The 27064-nt window shown below is 52.7% G+C and overlaps 1 protein-coding gene across 4 annotated transcripts in view; it reads right to left on the bottom strand.

Annotated features, from left to right (window-relative positions):
• The window catches only part of LOC102443570 (sarcoplasmic/endoplasmic reticulum calcium ATPase 2-like), a 267118-nt gene that overhangs the window by 73959 nt on the left and 166095 nt on the right, over nt 1–27064 (bottom strand). For all 4 annotated transcript variants that reach the window (XM_075916863.1, XM_075916865.1, XM_075916864.1 and 1 more), the window contains exons 11-14: nt 11688–11790; nt 6164–6295; nt 5948–6070; nt 4844–5062 (exon numbers count right to left, since the gene is read on the bottom strand). In XM_075916863.1, the coding sequence (XP_075772978.1) occupies nt 4844–5062; nt 5948–6070; nt 6164–6295; nt 11688–11790 (577 nt within the window). The remainder of the gene's footprint in view (nt 1–4843; nt 5063–5947; nt 6071–6163; nt 6296–11687; nt 11791–27064) is intronic.

The following is a 27064-nucleotide window of genomic DNA, read 5'->3' on the forward strand; positions in this document are numbered from 1 at the left end:
GGTCACCCAAGTGTTATACGCACAGCAACTCAGCAGGGCCTGTTGGTTCGCTATACAGAGTTGAAGGCCCCCGGATGCATAGGCCTTTCTGCCCAAGAGGTCCATTTTCTTGGCATCCCTACTTTTAGGGGTAGCACCCAGCTGGCCCTGCCTCTAGTTCACCGACCAGAGACCCCGGAGGCAGGTGGGAAAAGAGGCACTCATTGCCCTCCTGTGCCACAAAGTACCTCCGCTCGACCTTCTTGTCCATAGGTGGGATAGAGACTGGGTTTGCCAGAGGGTCTTCGTGATTTTGGCCACGGTCTTGTCGATTGGTATGGCCACTCTGGTAGGGGTAGGATGAGGACCCTTTCATGCCCATCCCTTCAAGGTTACGGGCTTGTGAGGGGGCCTGAGAGGCTGCAGAAGAGGCCACGGTGGAGGGGTGAATGGCAGGGGCGTCTCTCTTCAAGGGGGTTCTTGGGGAGGACTGGCCCGGGGGAAGGGACTGCCCTGATGTCGGGGATCGAGTCAGTGGGGTCGCCAAAGGGGGCGCACTAGGCCCAGAGAAGACCGACTCCGATCTAGAAGGACCCGCACCCTGGCTCTGGCAGTAAGCCCAGGGAGTCCAAAGGGGCCACTGAGCCGGGGGCTGCATTTGTGGGGGCCAGGACTGCTGTGGCACCGGCACCGGGGTTGGCTGGGGCCACTGTTGCTGCTGCTGCTGGTGTTGCGTGGAGGCGCTGCGGTGCTGTGACCTGTGCTGGGAATAGGACTGGTGCCGGAAACTGGACCTGGAGCCCCTGGATGACCATACCATGCCTCTGAGTCGGTCGAGTACTTCGAGGTCGACCAGGGTGGTGGCCGCAGCCAGCGATCTCCCTGTTGGGGCATGCTGGGACATCGACTCTGGCATGCCAGGGAGGAGTGGGCATGGCCGGTGCCGGCGTCTGTGTGCCCGGTGGGGAGGGGCCAGCAGCTGCAGAACTCGGTGCTGCTGCTGGTACCACCCGAGGTTCCGGTGCATAGACAGGAGTGGAGGCTGCAGCCGGTGCCAAGCCTGAGGGTGGTGCTGTGCCCAGTACCGGGGCTGAAGCTGCAGGCACCGGGGTGGAGCGGTGATGTCCCCTCACTTCCAGGCCTGGGGTGCTAGGTGCCGGGGCCAATGGTCGGTGCCGTCCCGGCTCATGCTCCTTGGCTGGAACCAGTGCTGAGGTTGGGGAGGAGGACAGCTCGATCAGTCTCTTGCTGCCTCGAAGGTCTCTGGAGTGGAGGGATCCGGGAAGTCCCCCACCGGGCTGGAAACTCGTCGCGGGCTAGAGCGGTGCCACGTGTCCCATTTGAGGGCGCACAGAGGGTACGTGCCTTGAAGGAGGCCTGCCCCTGCTCGGTCTCCTCTTCTTCTGGGACACTGGGGACAGAGACCGGTGCCAAGGCCTACGCAGCAAAGCTGCCTCCGTGAGTATAATCTTCAAGCGAGATTCCCTTTCCCGCTTGGTGCACGGCTTTAAGGGCTTATAGATTTTACAGGCCTCAGATATGAGAGCCTCCCCGAGGCACTTAAGGCAGGCTGAGTGAAGGTCTCTGCAGGGCATAGGCTTCTGGCACGTCTCACAGGGCTTGAAGCCTTGGGGTCCGGGCATGGCCCGCCACACGTGCTGGGGACGCGAAGCGAGCCCTGCGCTTGATTGTTCAGCCCAAAGTAAAACACTTCACAACTACTTTAGAACTAGATAAGAACAATGAACTGCGAAAACTTTAACAAAGAACTAGAGCACTAGGTAAAACTGCTAAGACGCGCTTGCAGAGCAAGAGCAAAAGCAGGTTCCAACGACCGTCACAGCGGTAAGAAGGAACAGAGGGGAGGGGATAGAGGACCAGCAGGGGTATATATTAGCTGATATAGCGGCACCACTCCAGGGGGGTCTCCCCTGCTGGCCCAACCGGTACTGCTAAGGGAAAAACTTCCGACGACGCATGCACACACCTACATGGAATGGACATGAGCAATCACTCGAAGAACAGGTGTTTGTTCCCCTCTTGAGGCACAAAGTAACGCCTCTCCACCTTCTTATCAGTTGGTGGAATGGAAGCCAGGGTCTGCCAGAGGGTCTTCGTGATCTTAGCCACAGTTTTACTAAGAAGTAAGGCCACTCTGGTAGGGGTGTCGGCTTGCAGGATGTTGACTGTTTGGTCAGTCCTCCGACACCCTCTCTGGCTGCACCCCTAGACTCTGAGCCGGCTGGAGGAGGTGGTCCTGGTATGCCCTCAAGTCCATGGATGGCATTGACGGGAGGGCCCCTCCCAGGGCCTCGTCTGGAGATGAGGATGAGGAGCCCTTCAGACCGACATCTTCCAGGTCACAGGCCTGGGGGCCCACCTGGGAGGCTGCCAAGGAGACCACCGTTTAGGCCTAGGCTGTGGGCAGTGTGCTGACCCCCAAAGCCCTGGGTGAGGCCTGGCCCAAAGGCAAGGACTGCCCTGACGTAGGGGAGCGGACCAGCGGGGCGGCTGAGGTAGGAGTCCTGGGCCCCGAGTAGACCGATTCCGGCCTAGAGGGTCCCTCACCCTGTGACTGGTGGTAGGGCCAGGGAATCGAAAAGGGTCACTGAACGGGTGCTTGCCTCTGCAGTGGCCATAACTGCCTAGCCGACTGGGGCAGCCAGGGCTGCTACTAAGGCTGTGCGGAAGGACTTCAGTGCCGGGAGCGGTGCAGAGAGTGAGATCAGTGCCAAGACCTAGACCTGGATGCCCACGATGAGAAGATCAACTCGGCCTCCGGGTCTGTGGAGTACTCAGAGGCCAACCAGGGCGGTGCTGTGGCAATCGGCGACCTGTAGCTAGGGGAATGCCTAGCCATAGGCTCAGGCTTCCCACAGTGCCGAGTAGGGGGTGGCGGCATAGGAAGCCCCAACAGCTGGCATGATTATAAGGGCGGTGCCACGTGCCTGGCTTGGGTCAATGCTGGAGCTGGTGTGGTCACTGGTGCAGGTATCAGATCAACCCAACCTCAGAGGTCCGGGTACCGAGCCCCCTGGTGCCCTGTGCCCCTCCTGAGGGCTCACTGTTGGCACGTGCCATGACGGAAAACTTCCTCTGCTCGATCTGTTTCTTCTGCGGCACCAGGGATTGAGATCAGTGCCGCCACCTTGTCGGTACCAGAGAGGCCCGTAAGTGGCCGGGCGCCTCGCACACCTAAGCCAGTGCGCTCTGCATGGTTGCTGTGGGGTCTGACGCCGGTGCCGGATGGAGAGTTGCCTCCATCAGCAGAATCTTCAGGCGGAACACTCACTCCCGCTTGGTGTGCAGCTCTGAACCCTCTGCAAATGTTGCAGGACTCAGAAAGAAGGGCCTCCCAAGGCACTTCAGGCAAGCTTTGTGGGGATTCCCACAGGGCATAGGCTTCAAGCACTTGACACAGGTCTTGAAGCTTTGGGGCCCAGGGATGCCCCACAGCAGGTGCTGGGAATGCAAAGCAAGTCCCCATGCAGGAGTAAATGACTTACAGTAAGAACTATTTACAGAAGATAAAACAATTAACAGGAACACTAACTAATCTACGAGAACAAACTAGGTGAAAACTGCTAAGAGGCGCTTGCAGAGCAAGAGCAGAGCACATTCCAATGACCCTCACAAGCAGTAAGAAGGAACTGAGAGGTGGAGGGGTATATATTAGCCGATATACTGGCACCACTCCAGGGGTCCCCTCCTGGACAGAGGGGAGTTTGTTTGGGGTGTCTTAACTTGCTTCCATCTGGGCTGCAGGTAGTAAGAGTGAAACCCTGTCTGTCTCAGCACAGCAGCCCTAGTTGGGCTGCAGACATAGGACTCAGACACAGCCTGGGGCAGGCTGTATGGGGTGATGCCAACATTTCAGGTGGGTTAAAACCTTTTAGGCTGCTTTTGAATACTGGAACAAAAGGCCTAGAGCTCATGGCATTTGCATGATTACATTTCAAACAAAGCTTACATAGGTGTTAAAGGCTTACGGTAAGAAAGGGAAGGATTCTTTTAACAGATTTTTTTTAAAGTGTTGTAGGTATCTGCAAACTCTGATCTTAATGATTTTTTTAATCCTGTGTTACTAGTTAATACATGGTAAATTGTTAAAACTGGAAGAATTTTACCATGGATCCTGTATAATTTGTTTGTCCTTTCAATTGGAGTTGGATTCTGGACAAGTGCTCTGGGGCTCCTACTCCCCAGAGTTAGTGACACACACAAGGTGAAAGTTTCAGACCAGAACTTTTATCTGTTTTTACAGGTCTCTGTTTCACTTGCATAGCATGGATCCTAAACATTCCCCAGAGAAAGTGTATAAGCCTTAGTGACTGCCTTTTACTCTCCTTTCCTGTGTCAGTAAATATTGTATTAATATTTTCAAGGAGAGCATGACTATTTCTAGTTTACTCATATATTTGTTTAGCATCTTAAAGCTGTGCATATTTTTAGGCTTTTACTTAATGGCCATGTCTTTGATTTATTTATATAGCTATTTGCCGTATGAACCATTTTGGCGTTTACACTAGCTTGAGTTGTTAGAAAGGACGATAATACATGTACTCCAAGGGTAGTGTTCATTTTCTTTATTGGATTTCATATTAAAACAAACATCTTAAGCATTGCTCCTTATTAACTATCCCTTGTTTTAATGTATTGTGTTCCATACCTATGGACTGTTTAAAATATATATTTATACCTAAGTTTTTTATTTGTACTGGGACACACTGCACATCCACACACAACCTCAATATTGGTGGTGCACATCAGAAATTTCAACCCGCCTAAGGATGGAAAATGTTAGAGGGAACACTGCAGAAGACCTGTTGAAATAAAGGAGGGACAAGCCCTTTACCAAACTAACCTCATAATTAATAAAGTTTGCAGAATCCTCAAGGTTCATTTCTTCTCTTCTTGGTGGATTGTCATGTGTTGCTAGAGCCAAGCAACGCAATGTGTCTCTACCAGTACCCCACTCTCGAATGACCATCATGATCTTCTGCTTAATTCCTGGTGTTAATGGTACTTTAGTGCTTCCAACACGAACATGTGTACACCTGTCAAGTACACCTTCAGGAGCACCCTACAGGAGCGAAACAAGAAATGAGCAAAGTTGTTCTTCATCACAGAACCATTTAACACCAGATAAGAAAGTACTCCATCTCCAAAACCGATAAACACTAGGCATATGTATATGCTCGTGGCTCAGCTGCAATTAGTCTAGGCACAACTTCAAGAATCAATTGCAGAGCTACAATTCATCTGCAAATTTGATACTATCAATTTAGGATTAAACAAAGACTGCGAATGGCTAGCTAATTACAAAAGCAGTTTCTCCTCTCTTGGTGTTCACACCTCCACATCAGCTGCTAGAAGTGGGCCTCATCCTCCCCAACTGTGAATTGACCTCGTTATCTCTAGCCTTACTCTTGATTGGAACTCTTTTCTCATGCCTGTATATTTATACCTACCTCTGGAATTTCCACTACATGCATCTGACAAAGTGGGTCTTTGCCCACGAAAGCTTATGCTTCAATACATCTGTTAGTCTATAAGGGTACGTCTAGACTACAGGGTTTTGTTGACGGAAGTTTTGTCGACAGATACTGTCGACAAAACTTCTGTCGACATAGAACTGAATGTGTCTAGACGCTCTGTCGACAAAGCAAGCTGCTTTGTCGACAAAACCCTGTAGTCTAGACGCAACCCTACAGGCAATAACACCTTCTGTTGACAGAACTCTGTCGACAGAAGGTGTTATGCCTCGTAAAATGAGGTTTACCAGTGTCGACAGAACTCAGCGGTAGTGTAGACGCAGGTATAGTTTTGTCGACAAAAGTCCACTTTTGTCGACAAAACTCAGTAGTCTAGACACACCCTAAGGTGCCACAGGACTTCTCGTCGTTCTTCATGAATCATGTTGCTTTGTAGCCATTTCAAAACTACACTTCTCATATGCTGAACTTGCCTTAACAAACATCTTGTTCATGGATGTCCGGCTTGGTTTATTCGGAGTACAGTAGACAGACATGGACTTTCTGTCCCGTGAGAATTCCAGAGTGAACTCTTTCTTCATGAGTTGTTTTATGACCTATGGAGGCATTAACAGTAACATTGCATTCAGATTGCAACAAACAGCATAACTTAACACACATACTGTTTACAGTATTCTGGAAGTACTGACCGAGTTGCAAGCATTTGCACGTTCAATTCTGGAGAGCCCTTTTAATTCTGTATCAAATACATTCATCTTTTCAACCAGGCAGGTGAGTGCAGTCTCCGTAGCTTCTCCAACCTTTTCGTACACTCCTTTAGCCTTCAATTCATTTTTTAAAAAAGAGAGTTACTATTACTGCTATAAGAAAACCTTGGACATTGACAGATCATCACAGTGAAATTTCAAGTGATAAAATGAATGGAAACAATACTTAGCAGATTTTGTTGGCGTTCATAATGAAAACAAACAAACAAACAAACAAAGAGTTTCTTCAAAATGTCAGATTTCACCATCTCCCCCCCCCCATCTTTAAAGGAACAAATTTTGCTACTTTCCTAATTTATATCTGCAATCTATCATTTCAAGACAGATTCAGGACTAGAAGGAAAGCTTAGCAGCAGCGCTTTCTACATTGTTAAGGAGGAGACAGGTCTGAGTTCCAAAATAGTCTCACTCTTTGGACTCAAGTTGCTTAACAATGTCCTTTTTCCAGCCAAACAAGGAGCGGCATTAACTGGTTCTACATGGTTTCCCTTAACCAGAAGAACAGTGGTTATAACACTGCTTTATAGGTATTTGTGTGGGGAAAAAAACGGTTACTTACTTTCGTAACTGTTGCTCTTCGCGATGTGTTGCTCATGTCCATTCCACTTAGGTGTGCGCACACCGCGTGCACGGATTGCTGGAGAGTTTTCCCTTAGCGGTACCCATCGGGCCAGCCGGGGAGCCCCCTGGAGTGGCACCCGCTATATCGGTGCATATATCTCCCCGCTGGCCCTCCACCCCCTCAGTTCCTCCTTGCTGGAACACTCCAACGCTGGGGAGGTGGGTGAGATGCGGAATGCACATGAGCAACACATCTCGAAGAACAACAGTTACGAAAGTAAGTAACCGTTTTTTCTTCTTCGAGTGCTTGCTCATGTCCATTCCACTTAAGTGACTCCAAAGCTAGACCCTCAGGAGGTGGGGTGGGAGCCTACCTAGAGACAGACTGTAGCACAGCCCTACGGACAGCAGCATCCTCCCTGGCGAGCTGCGTGATGGCATAATGATCTGCAAAAGTGTGCACTGAGGACCAGGTAGCTGCCCTACAAATGTCCACGATGGGCACCTGGACCACAAAAGCCGTGGAAGAGGCTTGAGCTCTCGTGAAGTGCGCCCTAATGGGTGGGGCCGGAACCTGCGCTAGCTCGTAGCACGCCTTGATGCAATCTGTGATCCAGGATGAAATACGCTGAGCCAACACTGGCTGACCCATCATCCTATCTGCTAACACTATGAACAATTGGGGGGGGGGGGGGGAGGGGGACTTGCGGAAGGGCTTGGTCCTCTCTAAATAAAAAGCTAAAGCACGCCTCACATCAAGTGTGTGCAGAGCCTGTTCTGTCCCAGAGCTATGGGGCTTAGGATAAAACACAGGGAGAAAAATATCCTGGTGAACATGGAAATAAGACACCACCTTGGGCAAAAAAGCCAGGTGGGGGCACAGCCTGACCTTATCCTTAAAGATGACCGTATATGGGGGGTCCACTCCTAGGGCCCTCAGTTAATGGCCACCAGGAAAGACACCTTCCAGGAAAGGCGTAGAAGGGAACACGTGGCCAACGGCTCACAGGAAGGACTCATGAGCCTCGAGAGCACCAAATTTAGGGACCAGGAAGTAGTGGGAGTAGAAACCCCTTCCCCATGCGGTCCCATGGGACTTCCTCTACCGCCTCCAGGTCGAGGAGTTTCTGAACTTCCACCCTGAGAAGATGCTCATGAGAGGGGTCTCTGAAAAGGGCCGGGGAGGGGGAATGGAAGGGGGCGGGAGCGGAAAGGGATGAGCAACCAAGCACAGTAGAAGGGGAAATGGCGATCGGTAAAGGGCCTCTTGTTTGAGACTGGTGCGCTGTCCCCGCTCGCACCTTCAAAGATTAGGCCCGGTCGGAGGAAGAGCGGGAGGGACGTCTGCCATTCCTATTATTATTATTGTGGCCCCTATGCCTAGGGAAGTCTGACCTGTTCCCCTGCAGGAAAGGGCAAGGCGGGACACTAGGAAGGGAGCATCTTTGTGGGGCGGGGGTGTGGATGCCTAGGGACCTAAGGATTGCCCTAGAATCCTTTAGCCTAGAACAAACCGCCACCCTGGAAGACCAGGCCTGTTGTCATAGTACGGGCTGCTGCATCTGCCGAGTCCAGGGCTGTCTGAAGTGCAGCCTGGGACACTACTTTGCCTTCCTCGGACAAGGCCCTGAACTCCTGCCTCGAGTCTTGGGACAACGACTCCCTGAACTTGTCCATAGCTGCCCACAAATTACTCAGGAGGACTTGCTGGTTAGCGATCCTGAGTAGGAGACCCCCGGAGGCGTAGGCCTTGCGACCCAACAGTTCTGAGAGCTTGGTTTTCCTGTTCTTAGGGGGTAGGGGCAGGTTGGCTCTGTCGCTCATAGTGATTCGCAGCCCGTACCACTATCGAACCGGGTGGTGGATGGGAGAACAGGTGCTCGTGGCCCGCCTGAGGGACAAGGTACCGGAGCGCTGACCTCTTGTCCATGGGCGGGTGTGACAGGGCGCTACGGCCCGGCACTGTAGGTCAGCCTGTGGACGGGGACCAACTGGCTGAGAGTGCGCCTCCTCCGCAGCCTGGACCACCGCCACAACCGCAGCAGCAACTGCCGCCGCCGCAGGCACAGCAACAGCCCCCGGTCCCGGAGACAGGGGAGAGGTACGGCAGCAGAGAGCCGCAAGGAGGTAGGAAGCAGCCCAGGGCAGTGAACTGCACTCTCTGAGTGCTCGGCAGGTTGAGGGGAGATATCCCCTTGCTGAGTAAGCAGTGGACCGCGCCACTGCCAATAGGGCCCTGGGCTGGGACCCGGTGGAGCGGGAGGGCTCGGGTCCCCCTATCCTCCCCCTCTGGAGCAGAGGAAGGCCCAAAAGCCTAAGAACTAGGCCGCAGGGCCATATTTACCCTAAGAGGGGAGCCGTATAAAGACTGTGCTGCAGGGCTGTATTTATCCCAATAGGGGAGCTTTACATGGACTAGTCCACATGGCCGGATTTACCCCAAGGGAGGGGGAGCCTTATAAAGACTGAGCCACAGGGCCAGATTGACAGAGACAGAAGAGCGGTGGTTACGCAGAGGCTGGCCATTTGGCCGGGTGGGCCCTGACAGGCGGACACGCAGGGGACTATAACAAGGAGACCCCCCCCCCCCCATCCGAGGGGACTGCACCCCTTGACAGCGGGATAGATGCCGGTGTCTGCCAGAGGGCCTTCATGATTTTGCCCACTGTTTTATTTAGGGGCAGGGCCATGCGAGATGGCACCTCACCGTTAAGAATGTCGACCATAGGGTCTGAGTCCTCGAAGGTCGAGTTGAGCTGGACCCTGAGGCTCTGGGCCAGTCTCCAAAGAAGCTCTTGATGGGCCCGGGAGTCCATGGCCGGCGCTGACGAAGAAGCCACTCCCGAACTGTCGAGTCCTCCATCTCTTGCGGCTGCTCCAATGCTTGAGAGGGGGCAGACTGCTCAGACGGCTCATGACCCCCGCCCTCTTCCAAGTGGGACTAGGGGGACTCCCCCCCACACCGCCAAGACCTGCAGTGCCGGAGCACTGCGTAGCGAGTGGCTGAAGGTGGGGCCCGGATCCCCGACCGCGAGGATATCACTGTAGAGGGAACACTCCCCTGGGCCTGGTGGTACGCCCAGGGGGTCCAGAACGGCCACGAGTCCGGATGCTGCCACTGCGGAGGCCATGTCCGTGAGAGGCCCGAGACACTGTCGTGGCGCTCACGATGCCAGGAGTGAGCGCGGCGCCGAGACCTGGAGCAGTGTCAGGATGGGGATCAGCGCTGGGACTGAGAGATGGATGCCCGCGATGGTACTGACTCCATGTCGGACTCCCGATGAGTAGTTGGACTCCGACCATGGGGGGGGGGCGGGTGCGGAGGCCGAGCCTGGGGAATGGTGTCTCTCCACGGGCCGAGCCATGGAGGCCAGCTTGCCCCGGTGCCACACCGGCGCAGGGGGCATGAGGCGCTCCGGTGCCACCGACTGGGCCTCCGGGATGAGCGTGCTTGACGCCGAGCTCTCTCTGGACTCCTGAGAGAGTGAAGCTACCGGTGCCGAGGGGCCTGTCGGTGCCGGCGTTGACGTGAGAGCCGGGGAACGCAGCACCATATGGAGTGCTGGTGCCGAGGACGGCGCGGGCATACCCGGAATCCAGTGCCGATGACGAGGCCCGGGCTCGAAAACTATCCCGGCGCTCCAGAGGAGGCGAGGGCGAGTCAGCCGCCAACTCCATCAGCTCCTGCGTCGCCTCAAATGTATCTGGAATGGAGGGCTCCTCCCCTGCACCACAGCTTTTGGTCGCGCTCGACTGGCCGGGTGCATGACAGGGTGGGGTGGTGACCCGCTCCGCTCTACTCTCCTCTGCTTGCGCTGCACCGGCGACTGTAAGCGGTGCTGCGCCACAGGGCGCCTCGACACCGATGAGGCCACCGAGGACCCAGGAGTCTACCGCACCGAAGGCTGTGCACTGTGGGACTCCGATGCCGAGTCCGAAGACGGTGCCGGGTGAAGCGCCGACTCCATGAGGAGTATCTTCAAGTGAGAGTCCTGGGCTTAAAACTGCGGCAGATTCTACAGTTAGCCGGGACGTGGGCCTCGCCCAAGCACTTCAGGCACGAATCGTGCCGGTCACAACAGGGCATAGGCTTGGAACAGTCAGCGCAGGGCTTAAAACCGCAACGCCCTGGCATGCCCCAAAATGAACAACTTAACTAACTCTATCTAACAGGTACTTAACAGGGAAAGTAACTTGGATAAGAACAAAGGGTTTAACTAGGTACTAACTACTTAGAAGGGAGCTCCAACAACCGCCATGGGCGGCAAGAAGCAACTGAGGGGGCCAGCGGGGATATATATGCACCGATATAATGGCACCACTCCAGGGGGCTCCCCGGCTGGCCCGATGGGTACCGCTAAGGGAAAACTCTCCGGCAATCTGTTCACGCAGCGCGCGCACACCTACATGGAATGGACATGAGCAAGCACTTGAAGAAGAAATAGGGATGTTAAAATGTGGGTAATTGTGTAAAGGTATAACAGCTAAAAAATCCTCAGCGGTTTCACTCACCCACAGCCAGCTCCCCAGGAGCGCGCCACTACCGAGGAGACGGATACCCCCGCGGGAGCCGGTGTGCGCTGCTGCCTCTGTATCAGAGGCAGCAGCACAGGGTGGCAGTCGGCTCCCCAGGAGTGGGGTGGGAGCCTGCATGTAATCATGAACGTTAACCGATAAACCCAGTAGTATCTGTTAACTGTTTACATGGTTATATGATCACACCCCTAGTGGAAAATAGAAGAAAAAGTCTCACACCCCAAGGGCTTGCTCAAAAATGTGGAGGCAACTCCCAAAGTTGGGGAGAAGATACAAAGTAAAATTAGACAAGAACAAACATTTAACTTCATTTTGGTTTCCTCTTGTATTGTAAAAACGATTGACTTACTTCATTGTAATCCAAAGAAGAGTCATTACAAAGTGCACAGATCATTGCTAGTTCTACAAGGCCATCATACTGATGACATTTAACAAGTTTGTCATCTTCATGCCTGTCCAAAAATAAAAAGATAAAATGAAGAACTTGAGTGAAAGGTTACTGAGCCAGTTAACTACATATTTACATTTCACCCATTTCCTCCTTAGTTAATCCCTCTATATACTGAATGGTATTAGCAATGAAAATTCAGTGCTTAGTGAAAATTCTAAAGCATGGTTCCTGCTGAGCTATAAGACATGGTGCTACAGAATTTGTACCAAAGTAGCATTCTATTATGAAAAATGCAAGGCAAAATTAAAAATGAGAGGACTGTACTTTTAAATTAGATTTTTAACAAAGGACGCGTGATCTATTTTGATGTGAGCCCTCATGGGAACTATAGCAATAGTTTTATTTTATTATTTTTTCTTCTCCATGCCATTCAATTTTTAAGATACAATTTACATTTACAGTGTAAGACAGACCGATTCTTTGCTCCTAAGAGTTCACAGCTTAAGATGGACAATGCCAAAGATAAGAACAGTTGCGCATCAAAAATTCAGCTAAAAGGCGTGGAAGTATTGATGAAAACAAGCACTGGCAAAATTCCTAGGAGTACTGTTTTAAGGAACAGCTTGAAGGAAAAGAGAGGGTGCTCCTTAGATAAGCAGAAGAGGGAGGAGATTTGAAGCTAAGGGGCTAAAAAAAGTGAAAGTGAAAAAGGTGAGTTTGAAAAGGAAATAAGCAAGTGTAGGAAAAGAGGGCAAACAACATGTTTTACAATGGCTTTACATTCATGGATTTACCTTTACAAACATTAACTTCATTTAATAGATAAGAAAATAGAGGAATTGAGTTTGATTTGTAGGAGGTAGCATAGGAAGTCTATAGCAGTGCTGGGAACAGAACACACACTGGGCTTGGACCCAGTCCTGTCAGTTCTTTAAATCACAAGACTATCCTCTTTCCAGTTTCCACTAGAGAGAGAAATTATTTCTTCTCCAGGAGTGACCCACTCCAGATTATGGACATTAGCAGCCATTCAAACAGTTTCACAGTAGTATGTGACATTAATAAGATTTGCAAAATGTAATCTTAACATCATACATTAGAGCTACATTCCCTCTTCACAATCAGATAATTATGTCAGAATGGTATTACTTAGCGACATCAGCATACCTCTAGGTTAGCATGAAATAATCATTGAGGCATTATGACAAATACTGCTAGTACTTTTTTTTTTGGTGGGGGGGGGGGGGGGGGGGAGGAAGCCAGTGAATAGAGACTACCTTCTAAGGGTGGGAAATAATTTTTGAATGGGGGGGGGGGCACTCCAAGAATTTGGTAAGTGGTCAAGGGTTGCACATTTCCATGACATTAATGGAGGTGGTGTGGGGCCTGGGATGGAGGTTGGGTGCAGCAGGGGGCGAGGGGTAGGGGATTGGGGTGCAGGAGGGGGCGAGGGGTCTGGGAAGGAGTTTGGGTGGAGGGATTGGGGTGCAGGGACCTCAAGGGGGTATGGGTGCAGGAGAGGATTCTGACCTGGGGCAGGGGTGCAGAAGTTTGGGTTGTGACTTGGGGCAGGGGATTAGGGTCCAGGGTCTGGGAGGGGGTATGGGTGCAGAGGGTTTGGGTTACGTGGGGTAGAGGTGCGGGGGCAGATGGTTGGGGTTCCAGAAGCAGGCTTGGGCCAGGAGGCGCTTACCTAGGCAGCTCCCAACCAACAGCCAAGCAGGTCCCTCAGGCAGGCTTCCATACCCCTGCACACCACTCAGAGAAGTCAGCTACGGGGGGCCATGTGCTGCTGAGTCATGCCTTCTTAAATATTTTCTATATTAATTTACAGCGATGGACAAACATGTATACGAAAGTTTCCCAAAAGGGAATTTAGTATAGCTGTAACAAGCATGCATGTTATTAAATTACTTCAAATTCTCTCAGCTCTCCTAATTTTCATCTCACCTTTTACCCATCATAGGTTATGCTCTTTTTCTATTGCCTTAACTTCAGTTGGATTTCTATTTTCTGAGGATAACTGTTTGGATTATCTCTGGAACCATGTCATTTCACAGTACCATTTCACAGTCTTACCTTACTCCTTCCTGTGTTTGAGACTGTCATGGTGTGTACAAATAGTCTCCATGCAGGGCATAGGGTACTTTAAATTCCTCTCTTTTGACTTTAGGCTCTTAGATTATTAAAGGAGATTTCAAAGAGTGAAATTTCAAATTCAGAGTCAAAGTGACAGTTTTTGGCAGGATCCCTCCCTGAAGGATTGTGAAGGTGTGCATAGGCCATATACATTGGTGCAGGGTGAAGCGTACTCAAAGGTTTCATCAGAAATGGTGCAAGGGCAAACAGAGAGACTAGACTGCACAATCAATTCTATTAGAAAAATCTCTGGTTCTAACAGACTTGTTTTTGAATTCATACTTTCAATGCATTTAGTTTTAAAGTTTTTAGCTTTCAGAAAGCACTAACTTGTTTCCCGTGTTAGAGAAATTTCATGAAGTACCAAGACTTGTTTGTTACTTACTATAAATTAGGTCATTTATGTTTACATGTATATTAATATTCATAAGTGCCTCTTTCCATCCCCGTAAATGAAAGAGAATTGTTTTCTAAGCCTTTTAAAAAAAGGGACTACACAGGAATGATTGTTATTTCCATATTGTTTGCTTTAAACATTTTACATCCAAGGTAAAGTCAGTTCCTGACCCAAATTGTTATAAGCCACACCCCCCAGACAAATAAGCAAACAAAAAACTCTCAGCGGATTGAATGAAGAAATCCATTTCAAACAAAGATGAAGATCAATTTGCTTTAAGGACCTGAAGATTCAACTAGCTGCATTTTTTATGTGAAGGTGACAATGTAGAATTACGAAATGCACAAGCACAGTAGCCTACCTGATCTTTCTCAAGGACTCTATGTAAACAAAATATGGAATGACAACTATATTTTAGTTTGTCAGGCCAGACATCGGTCACCAATTTACGCTAACATTTCATACTGGCAGATATTGGGCAAATGTGAAAAGAAATGTACATGAAGATTCCTTATCTGAAAATTGCCACAGTGTCTTTTGGATGGCTCAAAAGAATAACCCATTTCTTGACACGGAAATTCAAGGTCTTTTTTTGTTTAAAAGTTAATTGCAAATAAGAAAATTTACAGAATTAAAAAAAGAGAGTTACTCACCCTGTGCAATAACGGGGGTTCTTCAAGATGTGTCCCCCCGTGGGTGCTCCACTCTGGGGGTATGTCTACACTACCCCGCTAGTTCGAACTAGCGGGGTAATGTAGGTATACCGCACTTGCAAATGAAGCCCGGGATTTGAATTTCCCGGGCTTCATTTGCATAAGCGGGGCGCTGCCATTTTTAAATCCCCGCTCGTTCGAACCCCGTGCAGCGCGGCTACACGGGGCACGAACTAGGTAGTTTGAACTAGGCTTCCATTTGTCTCGTGCCATCCCTCTCCAGCCTTCCACAAACCTTGGCCAGGGACACCACTCCTACCCCCTGGCTAATAGTACTCCATGGACCCAACCTCCATCACTTTATCTCACTTCCCTTTAAACTCTGTTCTAGTTCTAGCCTTCACAGCCTCCTGCAGCAAGGAGTTCCACAGGTTGACTCTTTGCTTTGTGAAGAACAACTTTCTGTTACTAGTTTGAAGCCTGCTACCCATTCCTTTCCTTTGGTGTCCTCTAGTCCTTCTTTATGGGAACTAATGAAGAACTTTTCTGTATGCACCCTCTCCACCCAACTCCTGCTTTTAGAGACCTCTATCCTGTCCCCCCTCCGTCTCCTCTTTTCTAAGCTGAAAAGTCCCAGTCTCTTTAGCCTCTCTTCATATGGGACCTGTTCCCAACCCCTGATCATTTTAGTTGCCCTCCCCTCTCCCAGCCTCTCTCTTCCCCTCTCCCTCCTCCTTTTCCCAGTCTCCCCCAGTTTTGTTCAATAAAGACAGATTCCATTTTGGAAGACACGTTATCTTTATTTTGTACATCAAGAAGAGGGGCTAGGGAAGGGTAAGTGGAAGGAGGTGAGGGAGGAATGGGTCACGAGCCCCTGATGGGGAGGACTGGGCTGGCTCTGTGGGCTTCTGGGGGTGGAAGCTCTCCTGCAGCCCCCCAATTGCCCCCTCTCCCCAGATGGCAGCCTGCGGCAAGTGCAGCCGGGATGATGGCCGAGTGGTGTGATGTGCCCAGTGTGGGTAGTCCGGGCACTCCAAGCCAGGACTGCTTTGCAAGCGGGGCACCCCTGAGAACTGTCTGTCCGGTGTGGGGGTCGGGACCCTTTAAGCACAGCCCTTGGCTAGCCTGAGACAGCATCTCCACGCTCTAAGTCCTCCTCTGATGCCCTGCCGGCACTGCTTCCGGCCATCCTTAAGCCCGGTTCAGGGTCCACTTAATGTGGACAAGCTAGTTCGAATTAGCAAAACGCTAATTCGAACTAGTTTTTTAGTCTGGATCCGTTAGTTCGAATTGGCTTAGTTCGAATTACTTAATTCGAACTAAGTTAGTTCGAATTAACGTTGTAGTGTAGACATACCCTGGGTGACTACAGAGCAGTGTTCACATCGTGGAGGCGGGTTCGGAGCCCTGCCCCAAAAATTGTGGACAGAACCGCTTGTCCCAATGATGTTGCCAGAGCAATTGCAGAGGTAAGAGCATAATGTTTTGTGAAGGTATGGTTGGAAGACCATGTGCCTTACAGATGTCTTCTAATGGGACGTTGTTCAGGAAGGCTGTGGTGGAATGCGCTGTTATAATACTTGGTGGCTGTTTGTTGTGGATGGTATAGCAGGTGTGAATGCATGACAAGATCCATTTCGAGACCCGTTGAGAGGAAACGACTTGACCCTTGGAATGCTCCACAAAAGACAAAAAGTCTTGTTTACTTCCTCCAGGGTTTTGTTTGACCAAGGTAAAAGGCAAGTGCTTGGACATCTAATGTGTGCAACACTGCCTGGGATGGATTGGTGTGCGGTTTGGGACAGAATGCAGGTAAGTGTATGGGTTCATTGATATGGAAAGAAGATGGGACCTTTGGGAGGAATTTGGAATGGGGGCGAAGGGTTACTCTGTCCTTAGTGAATATCATGTACAGTGGATCAGCTGTTAATGCAGCTAACTCACCCACTCTCCTACTGGAAGTTATGGCTACTAGGAAGGCCACTTTCATGGAGAGATGGAGCCAGGAACAGGTTGCTAGTGGTTCAAAGAGAGGTTTAGTTAAGCCCCAAATAGGAGTTGGCAGGCATACCGAAGGGAAAGTGTTCTGCAGACCCATAAGGAAAGGCTTGGTAACGGAATGTGCAAAAATGGAAGTGCCATCATTAGTTTTGTGGAAGGCTGCTATCACCGCTGCATGAATCTTTACTGTATTAAAAAAAGTCTCCGGCTTCTCTTAGCTGCAGAAAGTAGTCTATCATCATAGGAATGGGGGTGGTGTCGGGTGGCATACGGTGGAGGTGGAGAACCTCGTCCACTTGTATATGCAAGTTCTTCTGGTGGTTTCTCTCCTACTGTTGATAAAAAAAAAGGTTACTTACTTCTGTAACTGTTGTTCTTCCAGATGTGTTGCCCATGTCCATTCCAATTAGGTGTGCGCGCGCCACATGCAGAGATTCCAGAGCTTTTCCCCTTAGCAGTACCCATTGGGCCAGCAGGGGAGCACCCTGGAGTGGCGCCCCTATATCGGCACATATATACCCCTGCTGGCCCCCCACCCCCCTCAGTTCCTCCTTGCCGGAATCCTCCGACAAAGGGGAGGTGGGTGGGATTTGGAATGGACATGAGCAACACACCTTGAAGAACAACAGTTACAGAAGTAACTGTTCTTTCTTCTTCGAGTGCTTGCTCATGTCCATTCCAATTAGGTGACTCCCTAGCAGTGTCCTAGGAAGCGGGGTCAGAGTCTATCAACACCTAATGCACAACAGAATGCAGCACAGCCCTCCCAAAGGCCACATCTCCCCAGGCCTGCTGAGCGATCGCGCAGTGGACCATGTAGCTGCTCTGCAAATGTAAAGAATGGGCACCTGTGCAACAAATGCCATGGATGACATCTGTGCCCTCGTGGAATGGGCCGCCAGCAGGGGCACTGGCCTACCAGCAAGGTCGTAGCAAGCTCTAATGCAGGAAGTGATCCAGGAGGATAGGCACTGGTCCGATACTGGCGAGCCCTTTATCCTCTCTGCTATGGAAATAGAGTTGTGGGGATCCACAGAACTCTCTTGTCCTCTCTATATAAAACGCTGGTGCTCGGCTAACATCTAGAGAGTGTAGCACCTGCTCTCTAGGCATAGAGTGGGGTTTCAGGAAAAAAAACGGTAGGTAAATGTGTTGGGACATATGAAAACGTGAGACTACTTTAGGGAGGAAAGCCGGGTGGGGACATAGCCTAAACTTGTCCCTAAGAAAACTGTATATGGGGGCTCTGATGTGAGGACCCTCAACTCCGAAACTCTCCTGGCTGAGGTGATTGCAATCAAGAAAGCCACCTTCCACGACAAGTGCTTCAGCGAGCAAGTGGCCAAGAGCTAAAAGGGGGCCCTCATGAGACCCATCAGGACTAAATTCAGATCCCATAGGGGTACAGGCTGGCACGTATAGGGAAACAACCTGTCCACCCCCTTCAGGAAGCGCTTCACCATCGCATTCACAAACAACTGTCCCCCCTCCCTCCCTCCTACGGGTGAAAAGCCGCAATTGCGACCAGGTGAACCCTCAGGGAAGATGTAGCAAGCCCTGGTGTCTGAGGTGGAGGAGGTAATCCAAAATAAGAGGGACTGAGGCACCCATCGAGTCCGTCCCTGCCTGCTCCGCCCACAAAGCAAAGCATTTCCACTCGGCCTCATACACCGCCCTGGCGGAAGGGTTTCCACTCTCCAGGAGGACCTTCCGCACCTCCTCCGAGCAGAGTCGCTCTACCCCCGTTAAGCACGCAGGGTCCATGATGCGACATGGAGGGACAACAGGTTGGGGTGGTATAGCCTCCCCCCCCTTAGGTCCTGAGTAATCAGGTACGGAACCAGTGGCAGTATCACTGGATCTTCCACTGCCAGATCTAGTAGGGCGGGGCCACCATTATGATTGCAGCCCCAAGCCTCCTGATACTGAATAGGACTTTGTGAATCAGTGGGAATGGGTGGAAAAGCGTACAATAGCTCCTGAGACCACTGAACGTGTAGGGCATCCCCTTGGGACCCCTGGCCCTTGACCCATGTACGAGCAATAGCTCTGGCACCGGGTGTTCCCTCGTGTGGCAAACAGGTCCAGATGCAGATAGCCCCACCTCCAGAAGACTTCTGATATGATATCCAGTCTGACGGACCACTCGTAAGCTTGAAAGGACCTGGTGAGCTTGTCCGCCAGAACATTGCTGGTTCCTGGAAGGTAGGTCGCCTCAAGATGGATATTCTGGGAAATACACAACTCCCACAGACATAGGGCTTCCTTGCAAAGGGGAGAGAAGCGAGCTCCACCCTGTTTGTTAATATAATACATGGTCGTCATATTGTCCATCAACACTGAGATCACCCTGTTTTTCAGTTGGAGAAGGAAAGTCTGGCATGCCAACCTGACTGCCCTGAGCTATTTGACGTTCACGTGCAGGGAATTGTCCCCGGGGTACCACGTTCCTCGAGTTCTGAGATTCCCCAGGTGGGCCTCCCAGCCCGTGTCTGATGCGTCCGTGAACAGCTGCACCGAAGGGCTCTGTCTGACAAATGGGACTCCCGTGCAGACCGCCCTCTGGGTATGTCTACACTACAAAGTTAATTCGAACTAACGGATGTTAGTTCGAATTAACTTTGATAGGCGCTACACTAGCGCTCCGCTAGTTCGACCTTAATTCGAACTAGAGGAGCGCTTAGTTCGAACTAGGTAAACCTCATTCTACGAGGACTAAGCCTAGTTCGAACTTACTAGTTCGAATTAAGGGCTGTGTAGCCCCTTAATTCGAACTAGTGGGAGGCTAGCCCTCCCCAGCTTTCCCTGGTGGCCACTCTGGCCAACACCAGGGAAACTCTATTGCCCCCCTCCTGGCCCCGGACCCCTTAAAGGGGCACAGGCTGGCTACGGTGCCCGTGCCAGGTGCAAGCCTGCTAGCACCCAGCTAGCAGACCCTGCACCTGACATGGCTCGAGCCCTCCCCTTCTTCCCGGGACCAGGCTGGCGGCTCCCGGGAGCTTGCCCGGGACCGCAAGAGGCGGGCACCCGCCTGGTCTAGTGCGGACATCGTGGACCTTGTCCACGACCTCCACACTAGGCACAGGAAAGTGGCCGTCTAGGGCAGGAGAGCTGCCAGCCTGGCCACCCAGGAGCAGGTGTGCATGAAAATCAAGGTGGTCCACTGAGACCCCCGACCCTGAGCCCTGAGCTTACAATGGCCGCACTGGGTCAGACCAAAGGTCCATCTAGCCCTGTAGCCTGTCTGCCGACAGCGGCCAACCCTAGGGACCCTGGAGGGGATGGACCGAAGACAGTGATCAAGCCATTTGTCTCGTGCCATCCCTCTCCAGCCTCCCACAAACCTTGGGCAGGGACACCACTCCTATTCCCTGGCTAATACAACTCCATGGACCCAACCTCCATCACTTTATCTCACTTCTCTTTAAACTCTGTTCTAGTTCTAGCCTTCACAGCCTCCTGCAGCAAGGAGTTCCACAGGTTGACTCTTTGCTTTGTGAAGAACAACTTTCTGTTACTAGTTTGAAGCCTGCTACCCATTCCTTTCCTTTGGTGTCCTCTAGTCCTTCTATTATGGGAACTAATGAAGAACTTTTCTTGATGCACCCTCTCCACACCACTCATGCTTTTAGAGACCTCTATCATATCCCCCCTCGGTCTCCTCTTTTCTAAACTGAAAAGTCCCAGTCTCTTTAGCCTCTCTTCATATGGGACCTGTTCCAAACCTCTGATCATTTTAGTTGCCCTCCCCTCTCCCAGCCTCTCTCTTCCCCTCTCCCACCTCCTTTTCCCAGTCTCCCCCAGTTTTGTTCAATAAAGAGAGATTCTATTTTTGAACACACGTTTTCTTTATTTTGTACATCAGAAAGGGGGGCTAGGGAAGGGTAAGTGGAAGGAGGTGAGGGAGGAATGGGGTACGAGCCCCCGATGGGGAGGACTGGGCTGGCTCTGCGGGCTTCTGGGGGTGGAAGCTCTCCTGCAGCCCCCCCAATTGCCCCCTCTCCCCAGATGGCAGATGGTGGGGGGCAGGGTAGGAAAGGAAGGGGATAGTATATCCCTTCTTTACCAGGTCTAGGACCCAGCGGTCCGACGTGATCTTTATCCATTCCTGGTAAAAGAGGGAGAGAAGGTCCCCAAAGAGTGGATAGGTAGGTGCGACTGGTACTGTGCTCTCCGGCGTACCTTCAAAATGAGGGCTTAGTTTGGTGGCCGGGTGACGGCCCTGTGCCTCTCTCGGAGTCCGACCGAGGGCCCCTACGCCTGCCTCTAAAGAGGTCAGGGCGGCTATTGTTGCAGCCCCTCCTGCGGCCCCTATCGGTGTTTTGCCCTCGTCTGGGATAGGATCTAGCCTGGAGGGAACGCCTCTGGGGGGCCGGGGTGTGTATCCCTAGCGACTTCAACGTCGCTCGAGTCCTTCAAGCTATGAAGCTTGGAATCAGTCTGCTCTGAAAACAGGCCCGAGCCTTCGAAAGGTAGGTCCTGAATAGTGGTCTGCACCTCAGGCGGGATGCCAGACACCTGCAGCCACGCACTACGCCTCATGACCACCTCCGCAGCCATAGTGCGGGCAGCCGAATCAGCTGCGTCCAAGGCCACCTGGAGGGACGTACGCGCCACTGCCTTGCCCTCCTCCGTCATAGCCCCAAACTCCTGGCGGGATTCAGGGGTAAGCTGGCTGCCAAATTTTTGCATTGACGCCCACGTGTTAAAGGCATAACGCCCCAGCATTAGTTGCTGGTTAGCTATACGTAGCTGAAGGCCCCCCGTGGCGTAGGCCTTCCAGCCAAGCAGGTCCAATTTCTTGGGCTCTTTCGCCTTTGGGGTAGGACCTGGGGGCCCTTGACGCTCCTTCTGCCCCGCGGCCTGCACTACTATCGATCCCGGCACCGGGTGGTTGAAAAGATGCTCGTGCCCTGCTTGGGGTATGTAGTACCGCCTCTCGACCCCCTTTTGGGTCGGCGCAATGGAGGCCGACGTCTGCCACAGGGTTTGACAGTTTGTCCACCGTTTTATTCAGTGGAAGCGCCACTCGACCAAGGCCCGCTGCCGCCAGAATATCCACCATAGGATCTTGGTCCTCGTGGACCTCCTCATGCTGGACTGCTAGGTTGACCGCCAACCTTCGGAGCAGCTCCTGGTGCGCCCTTGCGTCCATTGAAGGGGGCTGAGGTGCGGAGTCCGCCAGGGCCTCGTCCGGTGATGACAACGAGAACTCTCTTGGGGGGACTACCTCCTCCTCACCGAGCTGCACCTCGGGTTCCCCTTCAGCCGAAATGTCCATATAGGCTGAGCCCGGCTGGGTCATAGCCTCCTGCCCTCGACCAACTACCTGAGGTCTAAGCATCGTCGCCATAGACGGGCTGTCTCCAGGCGGAGGGGCTCTTAATGGGGTGGCTGATGGGGTGCTACTCCTTCGGGATGACCCAGCCACCGACACCGTAGGAGGAGGCCCCTGGGCCTGGTGGTAAGCCCAGGGCGTCCAGAATGGCCACTGGGGTTGTCCCTGCCACTGCTGCTGGTCTACTGATTCCCGGTGACTTGATCTAACCAATGAACGAGACCTATGGCGGGATCGGGACCTGTACGATGACCGGGCTGATGTCACTGATTCAGCCTCGGACTCCGACGAATAGTCCGATGCCGACCGGGGGGGGGGGGGGGGGGGGGGGGGGGGACAATGACACTTGCACCCTTCGCTGCGCCGCCATGGCCGATGGCTTGCCCCTGTGTTCCACACGCGGTGCCAGCGGGGGCATAAGTGGAGGCACTTGCTACGGTGGTACCATGCCCAGCTGCATTTGGTAGGCCGGTAAGTATCCAACCAGTGCCGCCAAGTGCTGCAGCACCGCAGTCTGCTGCTGAGTTGGCGCTCCCAGGGCGTGAGCTGGGATCGGTGCAGGGAGAGGCAGCAGCGTTGGTGCCGTGTGGGGCACCGGCTGTGGTGCTGTAGTCGGCACGTAATATGGTGCGGGGCCCTGCACTGCCCACGGGCCCGTCTGCGGTGCTGGCCCCTGCACCAGTGCCGTAAAAGCCGTCGGGTGCCCAGGGCCATCGGTGCCGCAAGCGCACTCGCTCCCGGTGCCGCTGCTGCTAGGTAGGGGCCCGGGGTTCTTCCTGGCTCCGGTGTCGGTGTTCTTGCCGGCACCGGGAATTGCTGTTCGTGCTGGGCCGAGACCTGCACCTCGCCCAGAGAGTCCCACGGCCCGGCTGCCATAGCCTGCTGGGGGGCGCTTGAGCCTGGCGCCGGCGCTGTCCGCTCCTGCGGCACTGGGCCCTCTCCTTCCTCTGCGGCCATCTCAATGAGGTCTCGGGCCGCCTTGAAAGTTTCTGGGGTGGAGGGACGACGGACCTCCCCTATCCCCGCGGGCTGTCCCGGGCTCTTGCCCTTGTCTGGGCTGCGCCTCTTCTTCGAGGCCTTAGAAGACAGGAGCCCCTCCTTAGGGCGCACCTTCTGGGCACTCCTCTCTGCAGAGTGTCCCCTCGAACCGTTGGTGTCCCTCGGCACCGGGGACTGCGATCTGTGCCTCGGTGCCTTGTCGGCCTCAGACCGGTGCTTGGCCGATACGGGTGCCGCCGACGGCGCGCTGTGGACAGAGTGAGGGCGCTCCTCGCCCTGGGGCTGCAGTGCCGACTCCATTAACAGGAGTTTCAGCCGAGAGTCCCTCTCCTTCTTGGGGAGTCCCTCTCCTTCAAGGGGGCTGGGCTGCCCATTCCAGATCCGGGAGCGCGAGCTGTAGCTCTGGCCAGAGCCGCGCTCCCCGGTGCTGATGACTCAGGCACTGTAACAGCCAGCGCCGAGATGGCATGCTGCACTCGCACCGGCGCCGCTTGCTCCGGCACCGTGTGTTGCTCCGGAAACAGCGCGGCTGCCAGCGCCGTTGTGGTTGGCTCAGAGGAGGCTCTCATTGGCAGCTCAGTGGTCGGTGCCAGCAGCTGGGGTGCAGGCAGTCCCGATGCTACCCTTGGTGCCGTGGTGCGTGCCGGCTGTTCCGGCTGCCTGGGCTTCAGTGAAGCTGCCGGTTTGGGACGCGGCTTAATGATGCCGGAGGTCCCGGGGTCTGTCTCCCCAGCTCACCCTGCCCTGGATGGCAGCAGGCAGGGATCCTGTGGGGGAGAGCCTGTGTCTTTTTGATGTGGCCACGGTGGGAGATGAAGCCCGCCGTTTGGGGGGCTGCTCCTCTGTGGCAGATGACTAACGCTGCAGATGGAGGGCTTTGTCAAAGAGAAGCATTCTCAGCCGCCTCTCCCTATCTTTTCGAGCCCGAGCTGTGACCTTAGTGCAAGTAGGAGCACTTTTGGGGAACATGGGACTCCTCAAGACATTTAATGCAGTCCGCATGGCCATCGGAGGCTGGCATTGCCTCCCGGCAAGTGCCGCATTTCTTAAAGCCTGGGGATGATGGCATGCCGGCGTTTTTGCCGGCGTGGCAATAGGGAGTGAGAGTCTTTCCGTTTCTCTTACTTTATTTCTTTTCTCTCTCTTCTTTTTTTTTTTAGTTCAACCAACAACTATGTACAGAGGAAAACGGGAGAGCCACTGACAGGAACGTAGGGAGATAACAGGTAAGCAGTTCTCAATAAAATAGCCTTTTTTTGTTGGTTTCCTTTTAAAAGGGGGGAACGAACGAACGAAGGAGGAAGGGAAACCAGGTTAGGGCAATTTACAAGGTAATTTGAGGACGTATAGTCTCACAAAAGAGGTTGGGGTGAAGAGCACAGTTTCTATCCGTCTGCAGCCTAAGGCAGTCTAGAGAAACTGGCGGTTGGCCGGACTGCGCGCAGGAAAAGAGCGCGAACGCTGCAAGCACAGCAGTGCAAGCTCGGCCCGGCCGAATACTGCTTCCAACAAGTCTCCGTTCTGCGGCGCCGGGGCAAGCCCAGCACCCACAGTGGACATCCTCGAAGAACAACTAGGATTTGATTGGAATAACGGAGACTTGGTGGGATGACTCGCATGACTGGAGCACTGTTGTGGAAGGGTATAAACTGTTCAGGGAGAACAAGAGGGGGAGAAAAGGTGGAGGAGTTGCAGTGTCTGTAAGAGAGCAGTATGACTGCTCAGAGCTCCAGTATTTAGAGGGAGAAAAGACTGTTGAGCGTCTATGGGTTATATTTAGAGGTGGAAGCAACAAGTGTGATGTTGTGGTTGGTGTCTGCTATAGACCACCGGATCAGGTGGATGAGGTAGACAAGGCTTTCTTCACACAACTGAGAGAAGCATCCAGATCCCAGGAGCTGGTTCTCATGGGGGACTTCAAATCACGCTGACATCTGTTGGGAGACCAATACAGCAGTACACAGACAACCCAGGAAGTTTTTGGAGAATGTTGGGGATAACTTCTTGGTACAAGTGCTGGAGGAACCGACCAGGGGCCATGAGCAGCTTGACCTGCTGCTCACAAACAGGGAGGAACTAGCAGGGGAAGTAGAGGCGGGTGACAACCTGGGAAGCAGTGATCCTGAGATGATACATTTCAGGATCCTGACCAAAGGAAGAAAGGAGAGTACCAAAATACAAACCCTGTACTTCAGGAAAGCAGACTTTGACTCCCTCAGAGAACTGATGGGAAGGATTCCCTGGGATGCTTACATGAAGGGGAAAGGAGTCCAGGAGAGCTGGCAGTATTTTAAAGAAGCCTTATTGAAGGCACAGGAAGAAACCATCCCGATGCGCAGCAAGAAAAGCAAATATGGTAGGCGACCAGATTGGCTTACCAGGGAAATCCTTGGTGAGCTTGAACACAAAAAGTAAACTTACAAGAAGTGGAAACTTGGACAAATGACTAAGAAGGAGTATAAATATATTGCTTGAGAACGCAGGGGAGTTATCAGAAAAGCGAAAGCGCAATTCGAATTGTGGTTAGCAAGGGATGTGAGGGGTAACAAGCAAGGTTTCTACAGGGATGTTAGCAATAAGAGGGTGATCAGAGAGGATGTGGGGCCCTTACTGGATGAGAGCGGTAACCTAGTGACAGATGAGGTGGGAAAAGTTGAAGTACTCAATGCTTTCTTTGCCTCTGTCTTCACGGACAAGGTCAGCTCCCAGACAAATGCACTAGACAACGCAGTATGGGAAGAAGGTGGACAGCCCTTGGTGGGGAAAGAACAAGTTAGGAACGATTTAGAAAAGCTAAACATACACAAATCCATGGGTCCGTATTTAATGCATCCGAGGGTACTGAGGGAGTTGGCAAATGTCATTGCAGAGCCTTTGGCCATTATCTTTAAAAACTCGTGGAGATCGGGAGAGATCCCGGATGAATGGAAAACGGCAAATGTAGTGCCCATCTTTAAAAAAGGGAAGAAGGACAATCCAGGGAACTACAGACCAATCAGCCTTACCTCAGTCCCCGGAAAAATCATAGAGGGGATCCTCAAGGAATCCATTCTGAGGCACTTGGAAGAGGGGAAGTGATCAGGAATAGACAACATGGATTCACCAAGGGCAAGTCGTGCCTGACCAATCTGATTAGCTTCTATGATGAGGTAACTGGCTCTGTGGACATGAGAAAGTCAGTGGATGTGATATACCTTGACTTTAGCAACGCTTTTCATAGGTCTCCCACAATATTCTTGTCAGCAAGTTAAGGGACTATGGATTGGATAAATGGACTGTAAGATGGCTAGAAAGCTGGCTAGACTGTCAGGCCCCACGGGTAGTGATCAACGGCTCGGTGTCAGGTTGGTGGTTGGTTTCTAGTGAAGTGCCCCAGGGATGGGTTCTAGGGCCGGTTATGTTCAACATTTTTATTAATGACCTAGATCCGTGGCCCCCAACACGCCATGGCGTCCGCGGGGGCATTTCTCTGCGCCCGCCAAGTGCTCAGGGCTGGCCTGGCCCCGGGCACGTGGCGCATGCGCGGTGCTGGAGCCGGCCCCGGGCGCGTGGCGCAAGGTGAGCGCCGGCCCCGGGGACGCCGCGGATTCATCCCCCGCGGCGCATGGGGGGGGGGGGGGGGGGGGAGAGAAAGCGCTAGCGCCGGCCCGGGCGCGCGGCGCTTGGGGAGAGAGCGCTAGCGCCGGCCCCGGGCACGCGGCGCTTGGGGGAGAGAGCACCAGCACCGGCCCCGGGCGCGCGGCGCTTGGGGGGAGAGCGCTGGCCCCGGAATGCAGCTACGGGGGGGGGGCCCCCGCCTCCCCGGGTG

The sequence above is a fragment of the Pelodiscus sinensis genome, unplaced genomic scaffold, assembly GCF_049634645.1.
Source record: "Pelodiscus sinensis isolate JC-2024 unplaced genomic scaffold, ASM4963464v1 ctg36, whole genome shotgun sequence".
Taxonomy (NCBI): domain Eukaryota; kingdom Metazoa; phylum Chordata; order Testudines; family Trionychidae; genus Pelodiscus; species Pelodiscus sinensis.